General features: G+C 35.0%; 3 protein-coding genes across 7 annotated transcripts in view; 1 reads left to right on the plus strand and 2 right to left on the minus strand.

Annotated features, from left to right (window-relative positions):
* LOC130647118 (uncharacterized) overlaps window positions 1–5920 on the plus strand; it is a 22138-nt gene extending 16218 nt beyond the window's left edge. For 3 of the 4 annotated variants that reach the window (XM_057452861.1, XM_057452860.1, XM_057452859.1), the window contains 7 exons: window positions 290–389; window positions 1482–1556; window positions 2114–2154; window positions 2263–2346; window positions 2797–2830; window positions 2920–2990; window positions 5614–5920. In XM_057452861.1, the coding sequence (XP_057308844.1) occupies window positions 290–389; window positions 1482–1556; window positions 2114–2154; window positions 2263–2346; window positions 2797–2830; window positions 2920–2990; window positions 5614–5677 (469 nt within the window). In that variant the 3' untranslated portion in view covers window positions 5678–5920. Of the gene's footprint in view, window positions 1–289; window positions 390–1481; window positions 1557–2113; window positions 2155–2262; window positions 2347–2796; window positions 2831–2919; window positions 2991–5613 lie in introns of those variants that run through there. The other variant, XR_008982805.1, reaches the window with a different exon arrangement.
* LOC130647123 (uncharacterized) lies at window positions 2846–5173 on the minus strand. The gene is made up of 3 exons (XM_057452869.1): window positions 5070–5173; window positions 3707–3826; window positions 2846–3427 (listed from the first exon to the last, which is right to left on the minus strand). Exons 1-3 carry the CDS (start codon window positions 5113–5115, stop codon window positions 3129–3131), a joined length of 465 nt encoding a protein of 154 aa, XP_057308852.1. The 5' UTR covers window positions 5116–5173; the 3' UTR covers window positions 2846–3128.
* LOC130647120 (methylcrotonoyl-CoA carboxylase beta chain, mitochondrial-like) lies at window positions 5827–19889 on the minus strand. 2 transcript variants are annotated; one of them, XM_057452863.1, is made up of 16 exons: window positions 19717–19889; window positions 14008–14074; window positions 13626–13710; window positions 13199–13300; window positions 12270–12397; window positions 12060–12172; window positions 11420–11533; window positions 10756–10820; window positions 10393–10492; window positions 9202–9297; window positions 8733–8805; window positions 8298–8441; window positions 7928–8084; window positions 7403–7517; window positions 6529–6626; window positions 5827–6052 (listed from the first exon to the last, which is right to left on the minus strand). In XM_057452863.1, exons 1-16 carry the CDS (start codon window positions 19855–19857, stop codon window positions 5935–5937), a joined length of 1716 nt encoding a protein of 571 aa, XP_057308846.1. In that variant the 5' UTR covers window positions 19858–19889; the 3' UTR covers window positions 5827–5934. The 2 variants fall into 2 exon arrangements, with proteins under 2 accessions (XP_057308846.1, XP_057308847.1); XM_057452864.1 differs by lacking the exon at window positions 19717–19889 and adding an exon at window positions 19554–19613.
* Window positions 19890–20472: the final 583 nt, after the last annotated feature.

Consider the following 20472-nt stretch of genomic DNA (forward strand, 5'->3'; position numbering starts at 1 on the left):
AACTCGTCATTTTCCTGAAAGGGATTTTGAAAATCTTTTAAAATTTTCCGAGTGTTTCTAAATTCCACCGTTTTTAGATTTTTCGTTGTTTTTTTATTGAGCATATATTTTTGTTGTTCTGATCAATTCGGTAAAGTCAGCAAATACGGCGTCCCAAATCTATATGAAAATATATTTCAGACATAAAATTATCATTCTTGATAACCTCACCTTCCTGCTACAATTAAGTCTCTGAAAGTATGCATGCAATAACAATGTCTGTGTGATCTATGGTGGTCGTATTTTACAGAACGATATGCGCCATGTTGAATAGTGGTCGAGGTGGAGTTATATACATTGGCGTAGCAAATAATAGACAAGTGTTAGGTATCAACATTAATCGGAAAGAGGTATGCGTGTATATTATCGAGTTCGGTCCAACCATGTTGGTGTTTTCTATTCGGAGGGGATGTCGGGTAAATGTCGTGTCCCTAAATGTCCACTCTGTTGCTGCGTTGTTCAGTAAAAACTAAAGTTACTGGTCGTTGGGAAACTATTGCTTGCAATAGAGATTGTGCTATGGGGTTTGATTTTTATCTGGCGTTAATTCGCGTTAATTTTTTTCGCGTTAATTAATATTCTGGCCCTCAGGACGTTTTCATTCCAAGTAAAATTGACACTGCTTTATATTCTTTTTGTTGATGATATCGATATTGATGAGGAAATTTGTTGAAATTTCCATAAGGTAGACTAAAAACAAGGAAAAATCAAAAAGGAAAACGGTCAGAATTTTAGGTCCCTGTATTGTTTGTAAAACAAGGCAATATAATAAACCGCAATTTAAAAAATATTTTTTGTAAAAAAGCTTTTGTACACACAATGCGCTCATTTTTTTATACAAAAGTGTGTTCACGCTAACTCGCAGTATAACATCAAAAAATTTGATATTTATCTTGCGCGGTAGCTAATTCAAGTGAAAGACATTTCCATTACGAGTAAAAAAACTTTAATTAACGCACCTGCTTAACGCGAAATAACATCAAATAGAAATCAACTTTAGACATGACAGATAGGACAAACTTGTTGGAAATTCTTGAGATACGCAAAAGAACCCTTAATTATAAAAGACGATCCATGCGAACAAAGAACTTCTGCTTTCTGGAATATTTGCTTTCAAATAAGAACATTTTTAGTCACCCTCTGATTCTCGTGTTAATCCAGTCATTCACTATAAGACATTGTAAATCCATTCTTTTACCTGTGGCGAAAATTCGAGTTGGGACACGACAGAGAGAGTAAAAAAAACTGGTTTAACGAGTCAGAAGTTTTTAACTCAGTGTAAACTTCTTGGTTGTAAAAATCCATTTTAACGACAATTTTCTTCACATTTAAATCGCGTAAATTTCTCACGAAATAAAGAACAAAATTGAGAAACTTTTACTCTGGGGATATGCACACTTCCATCTCGTTTTACATAAAACATTTATTGATTTATTTTATAGAGAGATAATGTCCGACTTGGCGTGGACGAGTTATTGGATGCGTTCAAACCACGTGTGAAGCATGATAAATATGAAGTAATGAATTTTCATTTATTCTTTGAAAAAAAATTCACATTTGTTTGATGGTTTTAAATTGCGCGAATAATTTTTTTTTTGAAAAGCTTTTTACAAAAGGGGCGAAGAAAAGATTTTATTTTTAATTTAAATTTATAATTTAAGCACTTTTTTTATCAAAATTATTTTGCGGCTCCAAAATCCAAATTTAAGTCGGCAACTTGACACAGTACTTTACGCGAAAATAGAAAAACGTATTCATAACTTTTTTTCATGTTGGTAGAAAAACATACACCTTCGACGTGATCAACTGGAGTGATCGAATTAAGGCCCCACGCCCCTCGCTTATTCTCTGGATAGCCGAATCTTTAGTTTTTTTCGGAAAAAGTGAACTGAAAGTTGTTTACGTGGTAGTAAGCTGACAAAAGTGGTGGTCATATCGGCAAAACTTGTTAGGGTAATCGAGTCTTTTCTAGGTCTTTGTTAATCTAAAACGAGTAATTTTATGAATAAAGTAATGATGTTCCATCATCCGATTGCTGTTCACGAAATACAAAATTGATAATGAGTTTTTTTAGATTAAATTTGTTCAAGTGATGTCGGGTACTAGCGCTGACGAGTAAGTTTTAAACTATTCTTATTTTGGTATTGCGTGTTGTATTTTGGAAGATTATTGTCGATTAAATTGAATAAATGAATGAATGCATGATTTTTTATCCAATCATAGTTTGAAACAACACGAAGAGCGATATGTTATTGAAATTTACGTATCGAAAAATATCGACCAGGTTTATCAAACTGGTAGTAAAAAGTAAGTCGTAAAATTTGTTTTACTGGCGGGCGCATCTTTAGCCACAAGTGCTGCGCTGTAATTCTTTAATATCACCACCCCTGGCGTCGCATAATACAAATGCGACATTTCTTTATATAGTTGTACAAAGTGATAGTATAAATTTCGCGAATATTCTTCATTTCGCGGAAATTAATTTTTACGGAAAAACCCCTAAACCGAAATCCGCGAAATTATTTCCTTAAAAGTATAACTAAAAGAAAATCTGTTTGCATCAACCAAGATGTTTTATGTGAGAAGTTGCCTTTTTCTTTAAACCATAAAAACGTTGTATAATAATAAGAACTCCGCCCTCTAATAAGTGTCCCGCCCTGAAGAACTGAAACTATCACAATGGCGTATTAATTAGAGGATATGCGGGACTATTTTGGATTCTGCTTGTTGCTGTTCAATGTGTTTTTGTTTTCTTAGAATGTATTTTCGAGATGGAAGCGAAAATAGTTTGGTAAGACATGTTTTATTCAAACAACAAAATATTCTCTTAAAACAAACGCTGTGATTAAGATTTAAAAACAATATCCATTGTACATTTAGCTTTCTATGCAACAAATTCGTGAGAAAACAATCCGTGAACAGGAAGAAAAATACCAAGCGGAAATAAAAGCGTAAGTTGATTTTGATTTCACGTGTAACATGCTGTTGAAGGTCAGAAAAAGCGAAACGGCTACCATTTTAATCTGTTAGGGGAACACTATCATCTTTCGTTTTTGAACATACTGCATCTGTAACCTGCGCTTCTACGTTTAACGTCTGCACAACACTGGTGTTTTTCCTTTATCCAAGCAACACTTTATTTTTGGTATGTGTGAACACGTATTTTGGCACCACCCCGATAAATCTGTACATACACATCTTTCGATGTCCTCTTCTCTGCTGAACGTTAGAACGTGTGTTTCATGGCGTCCGTCAACCGTGCGATTTTCAAAACATTTATTAAACAGTCGTAAATGGCATTCGGTGTTTTCCATAATTTTCTCCCAGCTCTCTCCATAATTTTTGTTATCTCTGTAAAAACACTTCATTTTTATGGTCACGTACGGTTCTAAGATTGTATACAAAAACAATATGAAAAACAGTTGTACCTCTAGCCGAATTCTTTTTCATTTTTGAAAAAAAAAGTATAAGGGGGTTAAAAGAGTTTAAAGGTGTAAAATGTTGGACTTTCTTACAGAGTTTTATTGAGCTTTATATAACGAGTGTTAAATAACTTCTGTACTAAATTCGCAAAATAGCAAGTGTTTTCGTGCGCAACCTACAAATAATATAAACAACTCTCGGAAGCCTGTGAAGAACATTTTTTTCTTACTTCAGCGTCACTCACCCGCTCCTCGTATATCTTTCACCACTGATGAGCTACCATCTTCTTTCGCTGCTTCTAACTTGTACAAAAATTCCAATGATATTTGGTTGCGATATTGGTATATGGCGATTACCATGAAACCTGAGGAAAAATTAGGCCTGTGTTAGTTTGTTGCTTCGTGCAGAAATTTAAATAGACTAGATTTCTACTAAACACTTCTCAATAACTAGCTAAGAAACCCACTGGTTGTAATAAGAAAATTTCATCTTAGCACAAAGTCGTTAGCTGCCGTTTTGAGTAGAAAAATGTTATTGTAGTCAAGTGAGCTATCTCGTTTCTTTAAAACATTCTCGCGAAAATTAATTCTTTTAAGCTATGTCTACATTTCAATGTTAATTTAAACAGATATGTTTATCACTATTTTCTTGCACGAGAGGGAATGTTAACATTCCCAAAAAGACTCTATATTTGATCGAGTGGTGAAGACGAAAGTTCTACGAGCACATATTTCTATAATGTCCACTTTGCATCACGTTTTTATATAAAAAACACGATTTTTGGAAACAAGAGGCTAAGATTAGTGGCACTGTCAACTGCTAAACTCGATTGATAAATTTTCCAACTTCTTCATAAAAGCGTTTTAACAATACAGAATCAGGTACCACAGGTTTTTTTAGAAAAACCTTTTTATATAGGTGAATATTTATCATAGCACATCCGTATTTCATTCTTAACAGAGAATATTTCACCCCGATCCGACCTCTGATCATGACGGGCGAGTACAATGCGTGTAAGTCATATTGAAGAAGAACTACTTTGTTCATCACTAACATACTGCCTGGCAATGAGCGGGATTCGATCCGCGGTTCCCAGAACTGGAAGCCGCAGACGACGCTATGATAAATATTCACCTATGCATACACACCATCCGGATAAACTATCTGAGTTCATCACTAACATATTGCCGCACGTAATGTAGTGGGTTCGTCTGCGGCTCCCAGTTATGGTATAAAATGATGTTTTTTTAAAAATCTCTTTTCGTTATCAAGACATTAGAATTTATGTTAATCATTCAACCTTTATAATATCTATGCATTGATAAAGTTTGCATGCACATCTCTTAACAGGTCTAAATAACGGAAGACGTAGAATGTCAAAATTTATGCAGCATAATTAAATCTGAAATCCTCTAAATCTGAATATTTTTTAAACGAAAAGAGATTTGGGAAAAATTTAAAGAATTGTTAACCAACTTTTTATAAACTCTATAATATAAGTCCAGCATCATTTTGTACCTTAGGTTAGGTTCCCTTTGATGCTGAACCTGTAGATACGTTTCTGACATAAAAAGACGTTTATGACACGCCACTCATTAAACAATCACCTGCCACAAGTAATACAGAGACAGCATATCTGTTCCATATAAGCATGTTGTCTTCATTGTTAATACTTCTCCAATATCTCAACTTTTATTATCCGGCTCACTTTAAACTGCAATATTGAAAGATGCTCATCTGATGTATCTTTTTGATCTTTTGATCAGATTCTACTCGGTATAATTCTGTCGGTTTCGGCTGTTTTGTGTCTTTCTTTTAATGACTCATAGACTCGAGTTCACATTTTGTAAGATGCGTCTTAGATCATTTAGTTGAAAAGGAAAGCTTGGATGTTAATACCCAAACGAAACAATTTTTAAGAATTTCTGTCATAACATTTTGAAATAAAGCAATTGTCAAATACATCAGAAATAAACAACCTAATTTTCTCACCAAAGCTGAAATAAACTCATAAGAAACACATTTAGAGATAAAAATCAATTTTTTTTTTCAAATTGTAAGAAATAGGATAAAATATAAATTAACAAAATGACGTTGAATTTAATTCGTATGCTAATTCATAAATTAACAGTATACCGTTTCTTCTTTTAGTTTACAACGAACGTTGGAAGTTACACAACAAAAACTAAAAGACGAGCGCGTTTTGGTTCCGTAGTTTTTTAAATAGCGGATCGTGAAAGATTTACACGAAGCCATTATGACGACGCGTAGAATATAAATGACAAGAAATACCGCTTGCCCTGTCTTGGTTCCGAAACGCACACTGATACTCCGGGCCATTTGAAACAAAAAAAACAACACGCGTTTTTCCCCATCAAGATATTATTGTAAAGACTACAGAAAGTTATTGTATATTATTTATTTTATATAAAAAAAGGTACAATATGTTCTCATGTGATCATTCGTTTTTTATTACATTCTGAATACTCCGAACTTTGTTGGTGGTATTGGTGCATTAAGTGAAGCGCTAATACTAAGTCCCAACACGGTACGAGTGTCAACCGGATCGATAACTCCATCATCCCAAAGCCTACAAATTAAAGAATATATATTGATAGTCAAAAACTCACTTCCCAAAGTTTCATCTTGATACAGGGCAATTCACAATCAGAAAAACATCATGTTGGCGCAACCATATTTGTTAACAGTGTTTTATTCATATTTGCCACCAAAATGACATTCTGACAGAAATGTTTATTATCTATTCACAAAGTTTTTTTTCTTTAAAGTGATGATTATTTATTTTCAAGATTCCAGTTGGAACTGAAAAACCTTGATCAAATGTCCAAAATTTCGCAAAATTCAAAATGGTGGTCACAATTTTAAACTTTGGTGAAATAATGAATCTTTGGACAGGAAAGAGCTTATATAGCATACAAATTGAAAAATTGAGTCCAGGAATGAAGTTATGTAAGTTTTTTTATATATAAAAAACCTGCCTTTGAGAAACGTGAAGATGAAATGAAACGTACTTTCAACAGCGAACTCGTGAAAATAATATAATACCTTGCGCTGGAATAATATGGATGTCCCTCTTTATCAAACTGTTCAATAAGAGGTAATTTTATTTCTTTGTCGATCGCAGCTTCATCCTCCGCTGTCAGCTACAAAGAATAAGTGACACAACAAATGAAACAAAAACAAGTAAAAGGGGCAGGCATTACACAAACAAGTGTTTGCAACTCGAGATCAAACTCGAAACTCGTTGATTCTTGTAGTCGGGAAGTAGAATTCTAACAAAGCATTATTGTTTACACGCTTTTTTATAACAAACCAGCTTTAGCTACTGAGGTTAAGTTTCTGATATTTTTCTGATTTTGAGGCTAACAGTGTCTTAACAGTTTCTTCAGTTAGTAGTTCATTAACCCCCTGTACAGTACATCTAACAAACGTTTAAAAGCTTTGTTTGGAGAAATAAAGGATTGTTTCTTTTTTTAACAGTTCTAGTTTTGTCTGCTATTTGATCAATTGAAAAAAGTGCTAAGAGCTCACTGTAATAATTTATGGTATGGAGGAGCTTAAGAAACTGAGCCAAGCTAAGTTTCTTAATATTTTCAAATTTTGTAATAAACGTTTTTCTTATAAAAAAAATTGTGTAATGCATTTTGGCGAATGAAAGTAGTCGAAAAGTATTAGTGAATATTTGATCTTTAACTATTAGGTGGCTGCTAGGTTTTTAAATACCAGTTTTCCAATTAGCTTATAAGAAAGAACCCTGCATAAAAAAACCCTGGTGGTATTTTAGTGAAGATAAACACACACTGCTCTGAACACAAACATTCGTCCTTAGGTATTCCTAATTTTTCTCTACAATAAAATTCCTCAAAAAATCCCACATTTTCAGGTTGGCTATAAATCCGTAAATGACAAAAATTACTACCTTTTTTCCTTGTTTCATGAGTTGAACCTTCTTGATAGTGGACAACACGGTGCCAGCTTGCTCACCACCCATCACTGAAATCCTCGCATTGGGCCACATGTACAAAAATCGTGGACTATATATAAATAGGAAATGTTTATTTCGAACGACAGCTGGTGAAAAAATACATTAAACCTCATGCGTAATTACCGAGGCTCAATGTCTAGCGAATTCTTTGGATCAAATTCAGGGTCATTTACTGAGGGTCTTGAATAAAGATTTTTATTCTTAAAAAGAAGTGTCTTGCACACCTGAAAAGCAAAAATAGTCTATGCGCATAGTTTTGGCAAACTACTCATTACAAAATCTTCAGAGTCTTTTGGGGTTTTAATCTAATTTGAAGGGTTCTTAAGATTAATTATTTAAATTCAGGGTTTTCAGGGTCCGCCAACGATTAGGAAGGGGTATTTTGAAGTTATAAGCTAATTTGACTTTTATTCACAGCAGTGCAAAAACATAACAAAATACGAAAAATACATCACTTACCCGTATGCCCTTCCACACATTCCATAATTACCTGCTCCGTAACTTCCGCCAATTATAACGGTAAATTTTGGAACTTTAGCGCAGGATACAGCTGTGACCATCTTTGCACCGTTTTTTGCGATTCCGCCTGCTTCGGCATCCTTGCCCACCATAAAACCTACAATGGTTAAGAAAATAAAGAATGAAATTTCATGATGAGCGTCTATGATTATGATTACTATGTCGTGGTTTTTGTTTCCATTGAAATTCGTGGCTGCTCGTACACCAAATCATATTGTTCCGTGCATTTACTAGCTTTCCTATCAAGAGATGCAGCCAGATCAATCAAATAAACCTTACAACAAGAAAACGCATACAACTAATACTATACCGGTAATATTTTGTAGAAATATCAAAGGTATATTTCTTTGACAGCAGAGCTCGATAAAATGAGTGGCTTTCAAAGCTGACTCGCTGTATAAGACGCCATTGTTGCCAATAATTCCAACAGGATAACCGAAGATGCGAGCAAAACCTAACAAAGAAAAAGGGAAACTATCAAAGCCAAACTTGGTAAGTGGTCGTTAAAATTTGTTTGTGGCTCAAATGCCAGTTTTCTCGAAGTTACCCAAAAGGTTATAGTTTGCATCCTAAAAAAATTCAATAACTAGAACTTTACAAGAGAAATGTTAAAAAAAGTATGAGTTTTTGTTGTGATAGCTGAATTTCTGGTAACCAAAGATGGCAGCTGCAAGTAGCCACATGCGAATATTCTTACGCTTTTTCTCCAGGCTAACGACTGGTAGATAGACACGTAAATACACACCTGTTACGACTGTTTCGCCATACAAAGCTTTAAATTCATCAAATCGGCTACCATCAACAATACGTGCTATCACCTATTAAACAACAAAAAACAGTTTCCACACCATCTGCTTCATATAGAAAAATTATTAGTTTCAATTACTTGGTTTTAACTAGAAGTAGATTTGTTGTGTCAAGGGCTCCACTTATTAACAACTGCTTATTTCCCTATTTCTAACAAATTTTGACCAAAATTCTCAACATTTTAGCTATTTTGGACCGATCTTTCGAACTTATTTAAACATTGGATTACCATAAAAATGCATGTTTAAGGAAAAGATAATAATACTAATAAATAATTAACACTTAATACCTATTCTGAACAGATCTGAAATTCAATAATTTCTGACATATCAAAATAGTCCTCATTTTTACTGACATGTTTACATTTCTTGAAATTTCCTGACAAATGTGTATAAATGAACCCTCACCTCTTTCACATCGAACGGTCGTTTTAAATTAGCTCCTACAATACCATACAAATCTTCCGGAGGATATTCTGGTTCTTCCGGTTCCTCTGTAACCACCTGTAACAAAAAACTATGATAGTAAAAAAAATGTTACGTTAGAACGTTATATGTATGTTGGATCAGTGTTACTCACAACATCATTACTATCTATGCTGGTTTCTATAGACTTTTTTACGTTCAACATGTGTAACTGACTGTTCTAAACTTCACTTATGAGTTCAGAAGCACCTACAGAAGTTTTTCCATTACTAACAAACGACTTAGAATAGAATCATCTGTATGGTAAACTTCATATCATCACAGACGTCATGACTGGTCCTTAACCCTATTTACCGGAAGATATGTTAAATAACTTTTATTTAGCTTTCAGAAACTTCAAACAGAATGTAAAAATTCGCTCTAGAACAAAAGTAATTATATTTTAAGCAGATAGTGGCATTTTTAACAATTTTCAAGCTTTTGATGACGTCACAGAAAATGTGCTGACGCAAGCAAATTTTTTTTGGCGCCATTTTGTTCCTTTTATGACGTACTATAAGTGTGCCAAGTTTGATTCAATTTGAACAACCCTATGAAAAGTTATTGAGGGGGGGGGGGGGGGCGGAATCCGCCCCCCGGTAATAGTATGTTCGAAAAACCCCGGACCGAATAGGGTTAAAACGAATTTTTTTCTCAGAACAATTTCATTTCATGGACAAAAAGTTTAGCGACGGCTGACAATCTAGTAGTTACAGACTGAAGTCATCAATTTTTGTGAACAAGAATCGAAATACTAATGCTAATTCACCATCTGCAAAACTCTTTCTGTTGCATGGAAACAAAACCTTTAGCCCAGCATAAGTTTCCTTAGTAAGAACAACAAGACGTATATAATAACTGACAAGCTAAAAAAAATAGACTAGACACTGCAATCTGAAAGCTCCTCCGCAGACATACTGTGACATTACAGATAGTCCCGGGGTATTTTATGACGCTGCAATTGCAACTTGAGACATTACTTGTTAGTTTGTTACGTGCACTTTAAGAGCATTTCTAACCTATTCTGAAATACCTGACCATCAAATATATTTGCAATTTATCATTTAATTTATTTTTTTATTTATAAAGAGCATAACATTTGATTGATTCAAATCTGGTGATGGTGTATTCTACCTGTATATTTTTTCTGTAATTTATGTTTCGAATACACTGTCTTGCTAAATGCAACGCATGAAAATCATCCACAGCATAATGATCTGTCACGCCCGATGACCTTGAGAAAAAAATAAATGCTATCAACTTTCACAATGTGAGGTAGTAAAGCAGACATTTCAGTTGTTAAATTTCATGCATTAAGAAAGTCACATATTCCACGCAAAACAGTTAGTGAAAATGTTAAAAAACGTCCTGCTTTTCACAATTCATGGTGTAAAGAATTAGCACCATACACGAGAAATATGACTGATTTCAATTTACAATCAAAAACCTCATTTTAAGATATATCAAGCAATCAACGAAAAAGTACAAAAATCACACCTGCAATGGAGATCAGCACCACCAAGTTCTTCTGCACTTACTTCTTCACCTAGTGCAGCTTTTACCTTAACACACAAGAAACAGTGTTACGATATTGGCCAAAAAAACAAAACGTGTTATACTTTAAGGAAAGAACAGATTGTGGAATTTAATTTTGTGTAAAGGACCATAAAAAATGTGCAAAATGCAGGGAAAAAATGCAAATACACACACTTTATAGAAATTGCAGAATTTTTCAAAATTGAGGTTTTGCTAAGAAATTGCAAAACCTCAATTAACTATTGTTTTACTTAATTCTATTTTTAAATAAATTTTAAGCTGAACTTTGAGGAAATAATGTAAAATGCGAAATGAAAGATTTCCAATGTTTGTCCTTGTTCAAAATATGTAGAATTTATATTTGTGTAACAAAGAAAATTGGCGATCAATAAGTCAGCATCCTTTTTTTCCGCATTCATTTCTTCTCTTTAAGTATATGGAAGTTAAAAGGGTTCAAAGACACTTAAAAACAATTACTAGCAATGTCTTGACTCTCTAAAGTCAAATAAGAACTAGGACTTAATTTAGCTAATACTTTCAAATAAAATGAGTAATCCTGTTTAATCTCTAATAACCTAGTTACCTCACATATTCATAATTCAAAAATTTTTTTTTACATATTTACCAAGGGAGGTCCCGCTAAAAACACAGTTCCTTGATTTCGGACAATGATGCTTTCATCAGCCATAGCGGGAATGTAAGCTCCACCAGCCGTGCATGAACCCAGTACAACAGCAATCTAACATAAAATAATAAATATAAAAACAGTTCCAATCACTGATCAATTAATAATAATTTCACAACTTAATATTCTACGAAAACAAATTTGATCCCGTCTTTGTCTGTTTGTATATTACTGGTAAGTATTTTCAGTGCAAAAATTTTTTCAAAAGGTTTATGTCTTAACTCTTTAAATGACATATATATACATGTATAGTCTGATGAAGACCTCCAATACGGAGGTCGAAATATTACCATAAAAATATATATGCTGAACGACCATGTATATGTTTCTTTAAAGGTTTATGTCTTGAAATTTATTAAGAGCATCAATTCGTGACAGTTTTCGTTTAGTTTTCGTTGATTAAACTGCTTTCCTGCATATGACTCATTGGAGAAAGTTCATGTTCACAAAGTACGAAAGTTTTCTGTTAACAAAGTTTTACGCACTTAAAGAAAGCAAAATATATACAAAAAAATAAACAGGTTGTTGCTAAATTATTATTTCATCAAATCCAAACCAAATCATTTTAAATTGTGCATACCTGTGGTATTTTTTTAGCTGACATATTAGCTTGATTATAAAATATTCTTCCAAAGTGATCCCGGTCAGGAAAAACATCAGCATGTCGTGGCAAATTGGCTCCCCCCGAGTCAACTAAATATTGTTTCATTAAATATGCAGATTACTATTATTGGGACAGATTGTTTGACGAAAGAATCAGACACACTGGGAGACAACTTTATGTACTTACCAAGGTATATACATGGTAAATTATTTTCTAATGCAATATCTTGTGCTCTGAGATGTTTTTTCACAGTTATAGGATAATACGATCCACCTTTTACAGTTGGATCATTTGTCACAATCATGCATTCCACACTAGAAAAAGAAACAAAGAAAAGTGTTGCTAATACTCTAAATACCCATTTCAGCCTCCAGGGGTTTATTTGTTAGTAAAAAAGTAAAAAAAGACAAAACATTGTTGATATCACAAACAATAACAAAAATATAGAAGGACAAGTCAAAAACAAAATTATCAACAGGTCAATTTTGCGTTAAAAATGTGTAATTGTTGTTTTTGATATAATACTGTACGAAATAGTTGTAATTGGTTATTAATTATTAGTTAGTTTCAAAATAATGTATCTTTACCCTAAAACAGGTATGTATTAAACTCAAATAAACCCCATGAAGCATATTTGAAGGTAAGGGATTATTAGCCAGAAATGATATAAGGGTGGGACCAGATTAAGAAAAGGCCTAAATCTATAGTATTTATAGTACAATACAAAAGACTCAAACTAGTTTAAAGTTTTAATTTAAAGAAAAAGAGGTGGAGATACCTAGTTTATTTTTGAGACATGTACAGGCACATCTGCACAATTGTTTAAAAGAGCTATTTAGGCAGGTGCAAATCATAATTATCAATTAACAATCTTAGTAATTATATGGGTAAAATCAAAACCATTTAATTGATTGTATTTGCAAAACAAATGGTCAACACATGAATTGATATTATTATAGTATATGGACTAGTTTTTTGCTCATGGAAAATCTGTGGATTGACCCATTATACATATTCAGGGCATTGCTATTTGAGGAATATTAAAATTGTTGGTCAATTAAGGAACAGAAACAATTGCTTTGTATACTATGAAACAATAAAGGAATTTTACCTACTCAGAAACCTTTCCTATTCCTGTGATTATTCCTCCTGCTTGTACTTTCTCATCACCATATAATTCATGTCCGGCTAATTGAGATAATTCAAGAAAAGGTGATCTAAAATTATTTAAAAAGCAACTTCGTAGTTCAAAACATTATGTACACACAAATTCCAGCTTGCACAGGGGTTAAAAAATCATCTGGGTAAGACACAAAATATTTTTTTCTGGTATTTTCTGGTATAAACTATATATTTTGGCATACATTTCTTACAGCTCTGCTTGGATAAATATTCCACTAGTTGAAGAAGTTACAACTTATAGTGAGTTGTATCAACATTTATTCACGATCCTAATTGTACAGGTCTCTATTTTGGGCTGAAGAAAATATATAGAGTGAATTCCGACAACAATATCATCTTAATTAAGCATAAAAGATATACCCATTATCAAGCAGATGACTTATTCTTTCTCGTGGCAACAACTTGTGTCTTTCTACATGACGAGCTTTGGCTTTATGTCCACCACCTTGAAAAAAATGGAAATAAGTAAATAATCACAACAAAAACTAGCCACTAAAAAAACAGCCCAGGCCTATTCAGGAAAATTTTGGAACGTATGCATAAGAAAGCATACGTCAAGTATTTCAGGTGTGCGTTCAGGTGTGCTACATTGGTCAACTTTTTATAAAATTTAGCACTTTGCAAGTGCTATTAATAGCACACCTTATTGAATTTGCACATGTGTGTGGGGTGTGTGATCTCTATCACATGCCTTTCCTGAAAAAACCTGCCACAACACTAATAAAAGGGGATATATATATACCATCTTTTACAACGCTACATATATCTTTTAGATCATTAACCAGGTTACGCATTTGCTCATCATTTTCCTGAAAAAAACAACAAGAAGGCACATATAACACACAGAAAAAAGAACAAAGAATTCTTATATGCAGCAATATCACACATAAATTAGAGAAATAATTTGCAATATGAGTTATTAAAACTCAAAGATGACATAATATTTTCTGTAATAATAAGCATAAGAAACTTGCGGGAATTTAGATCGTCAAGTACCTGACGAGTTTTTGATGAAATAATAAATTTTTACAATTTTTCAATACCTTTTCACTTTCTGTTGAATAATTTAACAAAGAAATGCTGATATTAAAAAATATGTTTTTCAGAATTTAACAGAAGTCAGAAAGTAAATCTAGACAAATAATACCTTTTTCCACCTTCCTATTTAATGGTAGAAGCTTTTTAATGAGTGAATTTTAATACTTTATTTTTGTTACTCTTGTCATACACTCACAAAAAATTATATTTTTAAAACATGTGACTATGCATATGGAACTTACCTCGGCAACACTTATCAGTCTTCTAATTTTAAGGTTGTGCAATTGCACACATGGCTAAAACAATTTTAGGTACATATGCTGTTTTTCTTACTCCATGACTTTCCTACTCATGGGTTGAATAGTCGAAAAGTAGAAAACAGAGAATCATGTTGATGATCACATGTCTTGATTATTCTTTTGGATGCCTACTATTTTTCCTATTTAATGCTATGATTTGACCAAAATAATAAAGCCAAAATAGATTTTCTTACTGTCACAATCAACATTAGCAACTACTTCTTATTATGGATTCTTAAGATGTGCTTTGGCATTTGCGTGGTAGGAAAAAAGATAGGCGCTAGGAGAAGCAGAGTAAATATCAGTTCATTTTTGCACACGAAAGCATTCTTGTAACTTTTAATGAATTCAAATAAATCAGAGGCATCAACCTACACTAGCGTATAATCCGCCAACTCCGCGAAAAAAACACATTTAATGTCCTTATATCCATATCGTCAACATATCGGTTATTTCAAACTTTTATTATCGTAGTGCTATCTGTCGCGAACTATTCGGGGAGTATAACAAGAAAAAAACCCATTTATTAGTGTACAAATAAGCCGGATCCGACATGTACTATCATCCGATAAAGCCATGATGGATCCTTTAACTCCGTGAAATTTGAAAAACACGTTTTCTTGCTTTCTGATGACTAGCAAAAATAATTTTAAAATTAAAATATTTATTAGAAAACATTCTCGACTCATTGGGCCCTCAGAGAAGGTATAACATGACCATAATTATAATCAATTAAGTGAGATAACAAAATATATCAAAAATAGCCGCCGTCGCGTTTGACTTGAAAATCACAAAAAGGTACAGCTGGCTGAACTTACCGCCAAATTTTCAACATGCGTGAGTTCCGACACCCCTAAAATAATTAAGTTGTAGTATCAACCCCCCCGAATCGAATTCATTCATTAAAAATGGTAGACAGAGCTGTGGTAAGTTGTTGTAGGCTTCAAAAGCAGTTTCACGGAGTTATCAGATTCGCGGAGTCGGTGGATCATACGCTAGATAATAGTTTATAACCCCAGCGATTTTCCTGTTGGAAGAAATCCACAGTAAAAAACCTTTCTTCACTAAATCCTAGCATCTTTTTTCCTTCCACACAAATGCCAGAGCCAAGGTTGGGTGAAGGGTCTCCTTAAGAGACAAGAGAGGAGTTGAACGTCCTCCACCATACCTTAGTTTAAAGGGGCGATTGTGGAAGTCCCATGAAATGCCACATAGTGATGGTGTCACTTTAAAAAACACCCAGTCCGGTCTGTAAACGGTTGGCGCTAGGAAGGGCATCCAGCTGTAAAACAATGCCAAAACTCTTTATTAATGGCCGTAAGAATACTTAATCAGACAAAATGCGTAAACGGGGCTGGAACTCTAAGGAGTGAAGGTGTCGCGCACGGTAGGACAGATGTCAGATGTGAGCATCGTCAGACCGTTACCCAGCTATCACATCACAAGGTAGATAACACTAGGTTGAGGATGGCTAGTGTAAATGTTGGTACTCTGAGATGTAGAGCAGGTGAAGTAGTTGAAATGTTAGAACGTAGATCTGTTGATATGTGTTGTGTTCAGGAAGTTAGGTGGAGAGGAGCTTCAGTGAGATTTGTGGAAGGTAGGAGAGCAAGGTATAAGCTTTTTTGGATTGGTAATAGTGATGGATATGGAGGAGTTGGCATATTCGTTGCAGAGAAGTGGGTAGAAAAAGTAATAGATGTTATGCGTGTTAATAGTCGTATTATAGTGATAAAGTTTTTGATAGGTAATAGGATTGTCACTTTTCTGTCAGTTTATGCTCCACAGTGTGGACTCAGTGAGGAAGATAAAGATAAGTTTTATGATGAGTTAATAGCAGTCACATCAAAGTTTGGAGACACTGAACTTGTCATGGTGGGCGGCGACTTTAATGGTCATGTTGGGAAGTCATCTGAAGGTTATAGAGGTGTGCATGGAGGCTATGGATTTGGGAGCAGAAATAAAGAAGGGGAGAGATTGCTTGAGTTTGGAATGGCAACGGACATGGTGGTTTGCAACACATCATTCAGTAAGAGACAGAGTAGGCTGATAACATATGAGTCAGGTGGTTGTAAGACACAGATAGACTACTTTTTGGTTAGAAAGTCAGACAAGAAAGTGGTGAAGGACGTGAAAGTTATATCAGGGGAAGAGTGTGTTTCCCAGCATAGGTTGCTGGTTTGTGATATTATCTTGAAGAGTGTCAGAGAAGCCAAGGGAAAGTACAGGCCCCGTCGAAAAGTCTGGAAGCTGAAGGAAGAGATTGTAGCAAGACAATTTAGTGCAAAAGTTCAGCAGTTAGCCTACAATAGTCAATGTGATAGTGACAATGTTGAAAGTACTTGGACTACTTTGAAGAATTGTCTTCTAGAAGCTTCTGATGATACCTGTGGGTGGACGAAAGGACCAGCTAGACATAGACAGACCTGGTGGTGGAATAATGAGGTTGACCAGTGTATAAAGGAAAAGAGGAAACTTTGGAAAAAGTGGAAGTCAGGTGGTAGTAAAAATATTTACTTAGAAGCTAAGCGTCGGGCTCGTACAGCAGTGTATAAGGCAAAATCAGAAGCAGAGAGAAACAGATTTGCAGATGTGTTAAGAAGGGAAGACCAGCGCAATGAGGTATTCAAGATAGCAAAGCAAATGAAGAAGACTAATCAAGATATTGTAGGTGAGAAGTGTATACGAAATGATGAAGGTGTTTTGGCTAGCACAGAGGAGGAGAAAAGGGTAGCTTGGCAGAATCATTATCAGAGGTTGCTTAACACTGAGTTTGATTGGGATGAGGATAATTTGTCTGATGATGATGTCGTAGAAGGACCAGCCATGCAGATCAAGACAGAATGGGTAGTGGAGGCTATTAGGAAAATGAAGATTGGCAAGGCTGCAGGAGTATCAGGTATTGTCGCAGAGATGGTAAAAGCATCTGGATATATTGGAGTTGAGCTTATTACAAGTCTTGCTAACCAGATTATAAAGGATGGTGCTATTCCGAGTGAGTGGCAGTCGAGTGTAATAGTGAATTGTTTCAAGGGCAAGGGTGATGCATTAGAAAGGGGTAACTATAGAGGTTTGAAGTTGGTTGATCAAGTAATGAAAGTTATTGAAAGAGTGATTGATAAGTTACTTAGAGAAAGAATTGATATAGATAAGATGCAATTTGGTTTTGTTCCAGAGCGTGGCACTACAGATGCAATATTTTTACTCAGACAGCTTCAGGAAAGGTATTTAGGAAAGAGAAAGAATCTCTATTTTGCCTTTGTAGATTTAGAGAAAGCTTTTGATAGAGTGCCACGTAAAGTTATTTGGTGGGCTATGAGAAAATTAGGTGTGGATGAGTGGCTAGTTACGATGGTTCAGTCTATGTACAGCAATGCTAGAAGTCGTGTCAGGATTAACGATTCACTTAGTGATGAATTTAGTGTAAATGTTGGTGTACATCAGGGTTCTGTACTTAGTCCTTTGTTGTTTATTCTAGTCTTAGAAGTGCTGTCGATGGAGTTCAGAACAGGTTGCCCATGGGAGTTATTGTATGCAGATGATTTGGTTCTCATAGCAGAGTCGATGGAAGAATTAGTTGAAAAGTTTGAGAAGTGGAAGAAAGGACTAGAAGAGAAAGGGCTGAAGGTAAACACAGCAAAGTCTAAAGTCATGATAAGTAGCATTGCAGCCAAGTGTGACCTTGTAGTTGGAAAGTGGCCTTGTGGAGTTTGCAGGAAAGGGGTTGGTAGTAACTCAATTTTTTGTCAGACCTGCAAGCATTGGGTACATAAGAAGTGCAGTAGTATTAGTGGAAGGTTAAGGGCTGGCATACAGTTTGTATGCAAGCGTTGCAAAGGTGAGATTATAGAGAATGAAGTATTTCCAGCTTTAATGATGTACAACAGTGGCTCGTTAGAGATAGTTAAGAACTTCTGTTACATAGGTGATATGTTGGGCAGTGAAGGGGGTGTTGGAAGAAGTGTTACTTGCAGGATAGGTTCTGCTTGGAAAAAGTTTAGAGAGTTACTTCCTTTATTGACTAGCAGAGTCCTGTCAATTGAGGTAAAAGGTAGGTTGTATGAGGCCTGTGTAAGAAGTGTTATGTTGTACGGTAGTGAGACATGGGCAGTGAAGCAGGAAGATCTTGACCGTTTAAAAAGGAATGATATGAGAATGGTTAGGTGGATGTGTAATGCCAGTCTGAGAGACAGAAAGAGTTCAGATGAGATAAGAAGCAGGCTAAGTCTCTGTAGAATTAAAGATGTTATCCAGATAAGAAGATTGAATTGGCTGGGGCACTTGGAAAGAATGGAGGAGGATAATTGGGTAAGAAAGTGTAGAGACTTGATAGTTCCTGGGGCAAAGCCCAGAGGCAGACCGAGAAAGACTTGGCAGGAGGTTATAAGGACAGACTTGATAGAGAGGAAGTTGAGTTTAGATCTAACACAGTCTAGATCAGATTGGAAGAGGGTCATTAATATACCCCGTCCAACCCATGCTAGCATGGAAAACGGACGTTAAGCCGAGAATGATGATGATGATGATGAAGGAGTTTACTGCTAAAACGTAAACAAATAACGTCATGCTGGAAATCATCTGAAAAAAGAACTAGGTGTTTGAAGGGCGTTTTGAGCCTTCCAACAGGACCACGGCCCTTTAATGCCCTCTGATGGTCAAAAAAGCTTAAAAATCAACTCCTGAATTGTTGTCTTTGCTTAACCACTCCTCTACAATGAATGCAACAAGAGTCGTTATTTTTATTTCTACCCAATTCTCACCTGTGTATGTTAGTTCTGGATTGATCGTAAAGTTTGCATTTTACACCAGTTTCCTAAACCAGAAAAATTCTTGCCCAGCCTTACATCAGCAGAACTGGTGTAAATAGTGAAGCACACAGAAAATCGAATATTCTGATGATCTGATTTGCTCATTAAGAAGAAAGACTACTATAGTTTGGCCCTCTGCCTACCATTGATCATTGATCCATCTTGTCGAGACGTACTGTGCTGTTGTTGCAAATGAATTTAGTTTACAAGGAATTTTAGACTGCTTGTTTTGGCCCCTGCTGGGGGCGCCCAGGTGGAGGGGGTCTTTGGCGTCTTAAAACTAAGAGAACTAAAAACTAGATATACCTTAAATTCTGCAGAATTTCTATTTATTTTGGTTGTAAGCACACCTGCCTTTGAAAGATCATGAAAGTGTTTGTATACCACATTTTTAGAAGTACGACTAAAAGAATTTATTGTGGAAAAAGAACAGCACCTCAGCGCCATGTTTTCCAAACAAAAAATCACGGTATCCGGGTTTTGTCCGGTCCGGGTTGTAAACGCTTGATTTAAGAAACGATTTCTCTCTTTTCCCCCTCGGCGTACAAACGTTATAAGGCGGCATCGATTTTGTCAAATATCTAAGAACTGGTCGTTAGCCCGTGGAAAAATCCTCGGGTTCGCCCGTCCTTCAAATTCACATTTCGTATTAGTGCGCATTATAAAAATTTCGTGATTCCGTTACGGGACGCCCGAAATAGAGAATCCATGGTCGCAAATATTTTCAGCTGTCGTTTCCCTACTAAGAGCCTTTTTATATGAAAACGGGGGAAATTCGCCTATCAAGTTTCCCGGTTGAGCGGGCTAATATCAACTCAGGTTAATATGTAAACTTGTCATTTTCCATCCCGGGTTTATATAAAGAAAAATTAGCGGGAAATTAAAAGTGGCGGGGAGAATATATGTAAGCAAATATTGCTTCCATTAAAAGAAAAAAGAAGATAGCGATACTGTTGATATTAGAAACAAGCGGATAATGACTGTTAATTATTTCTCAATTTTTTTGAAAATTCCAGTATTCTATCATTTCTGACCAATTATTTATAAATTTTTTCATTAAAA

Source organism: Hydractinia symbiolongicarpus, chromosome 6 (genome assembly GCF_029227915.1).
Source record: "Hydractinia symbiolongicarpus strain clone_291-10 chromosome 6, HSymV2.1, whole genome shotgun sequence".
Lineage (NCBI taxonomy): Eukaryota > Metazoa > Cnidaria > Hydrozoa > Anthoathecata > Hydractiniidae > Hydractinia > Hydractinia symbiolongicarpus.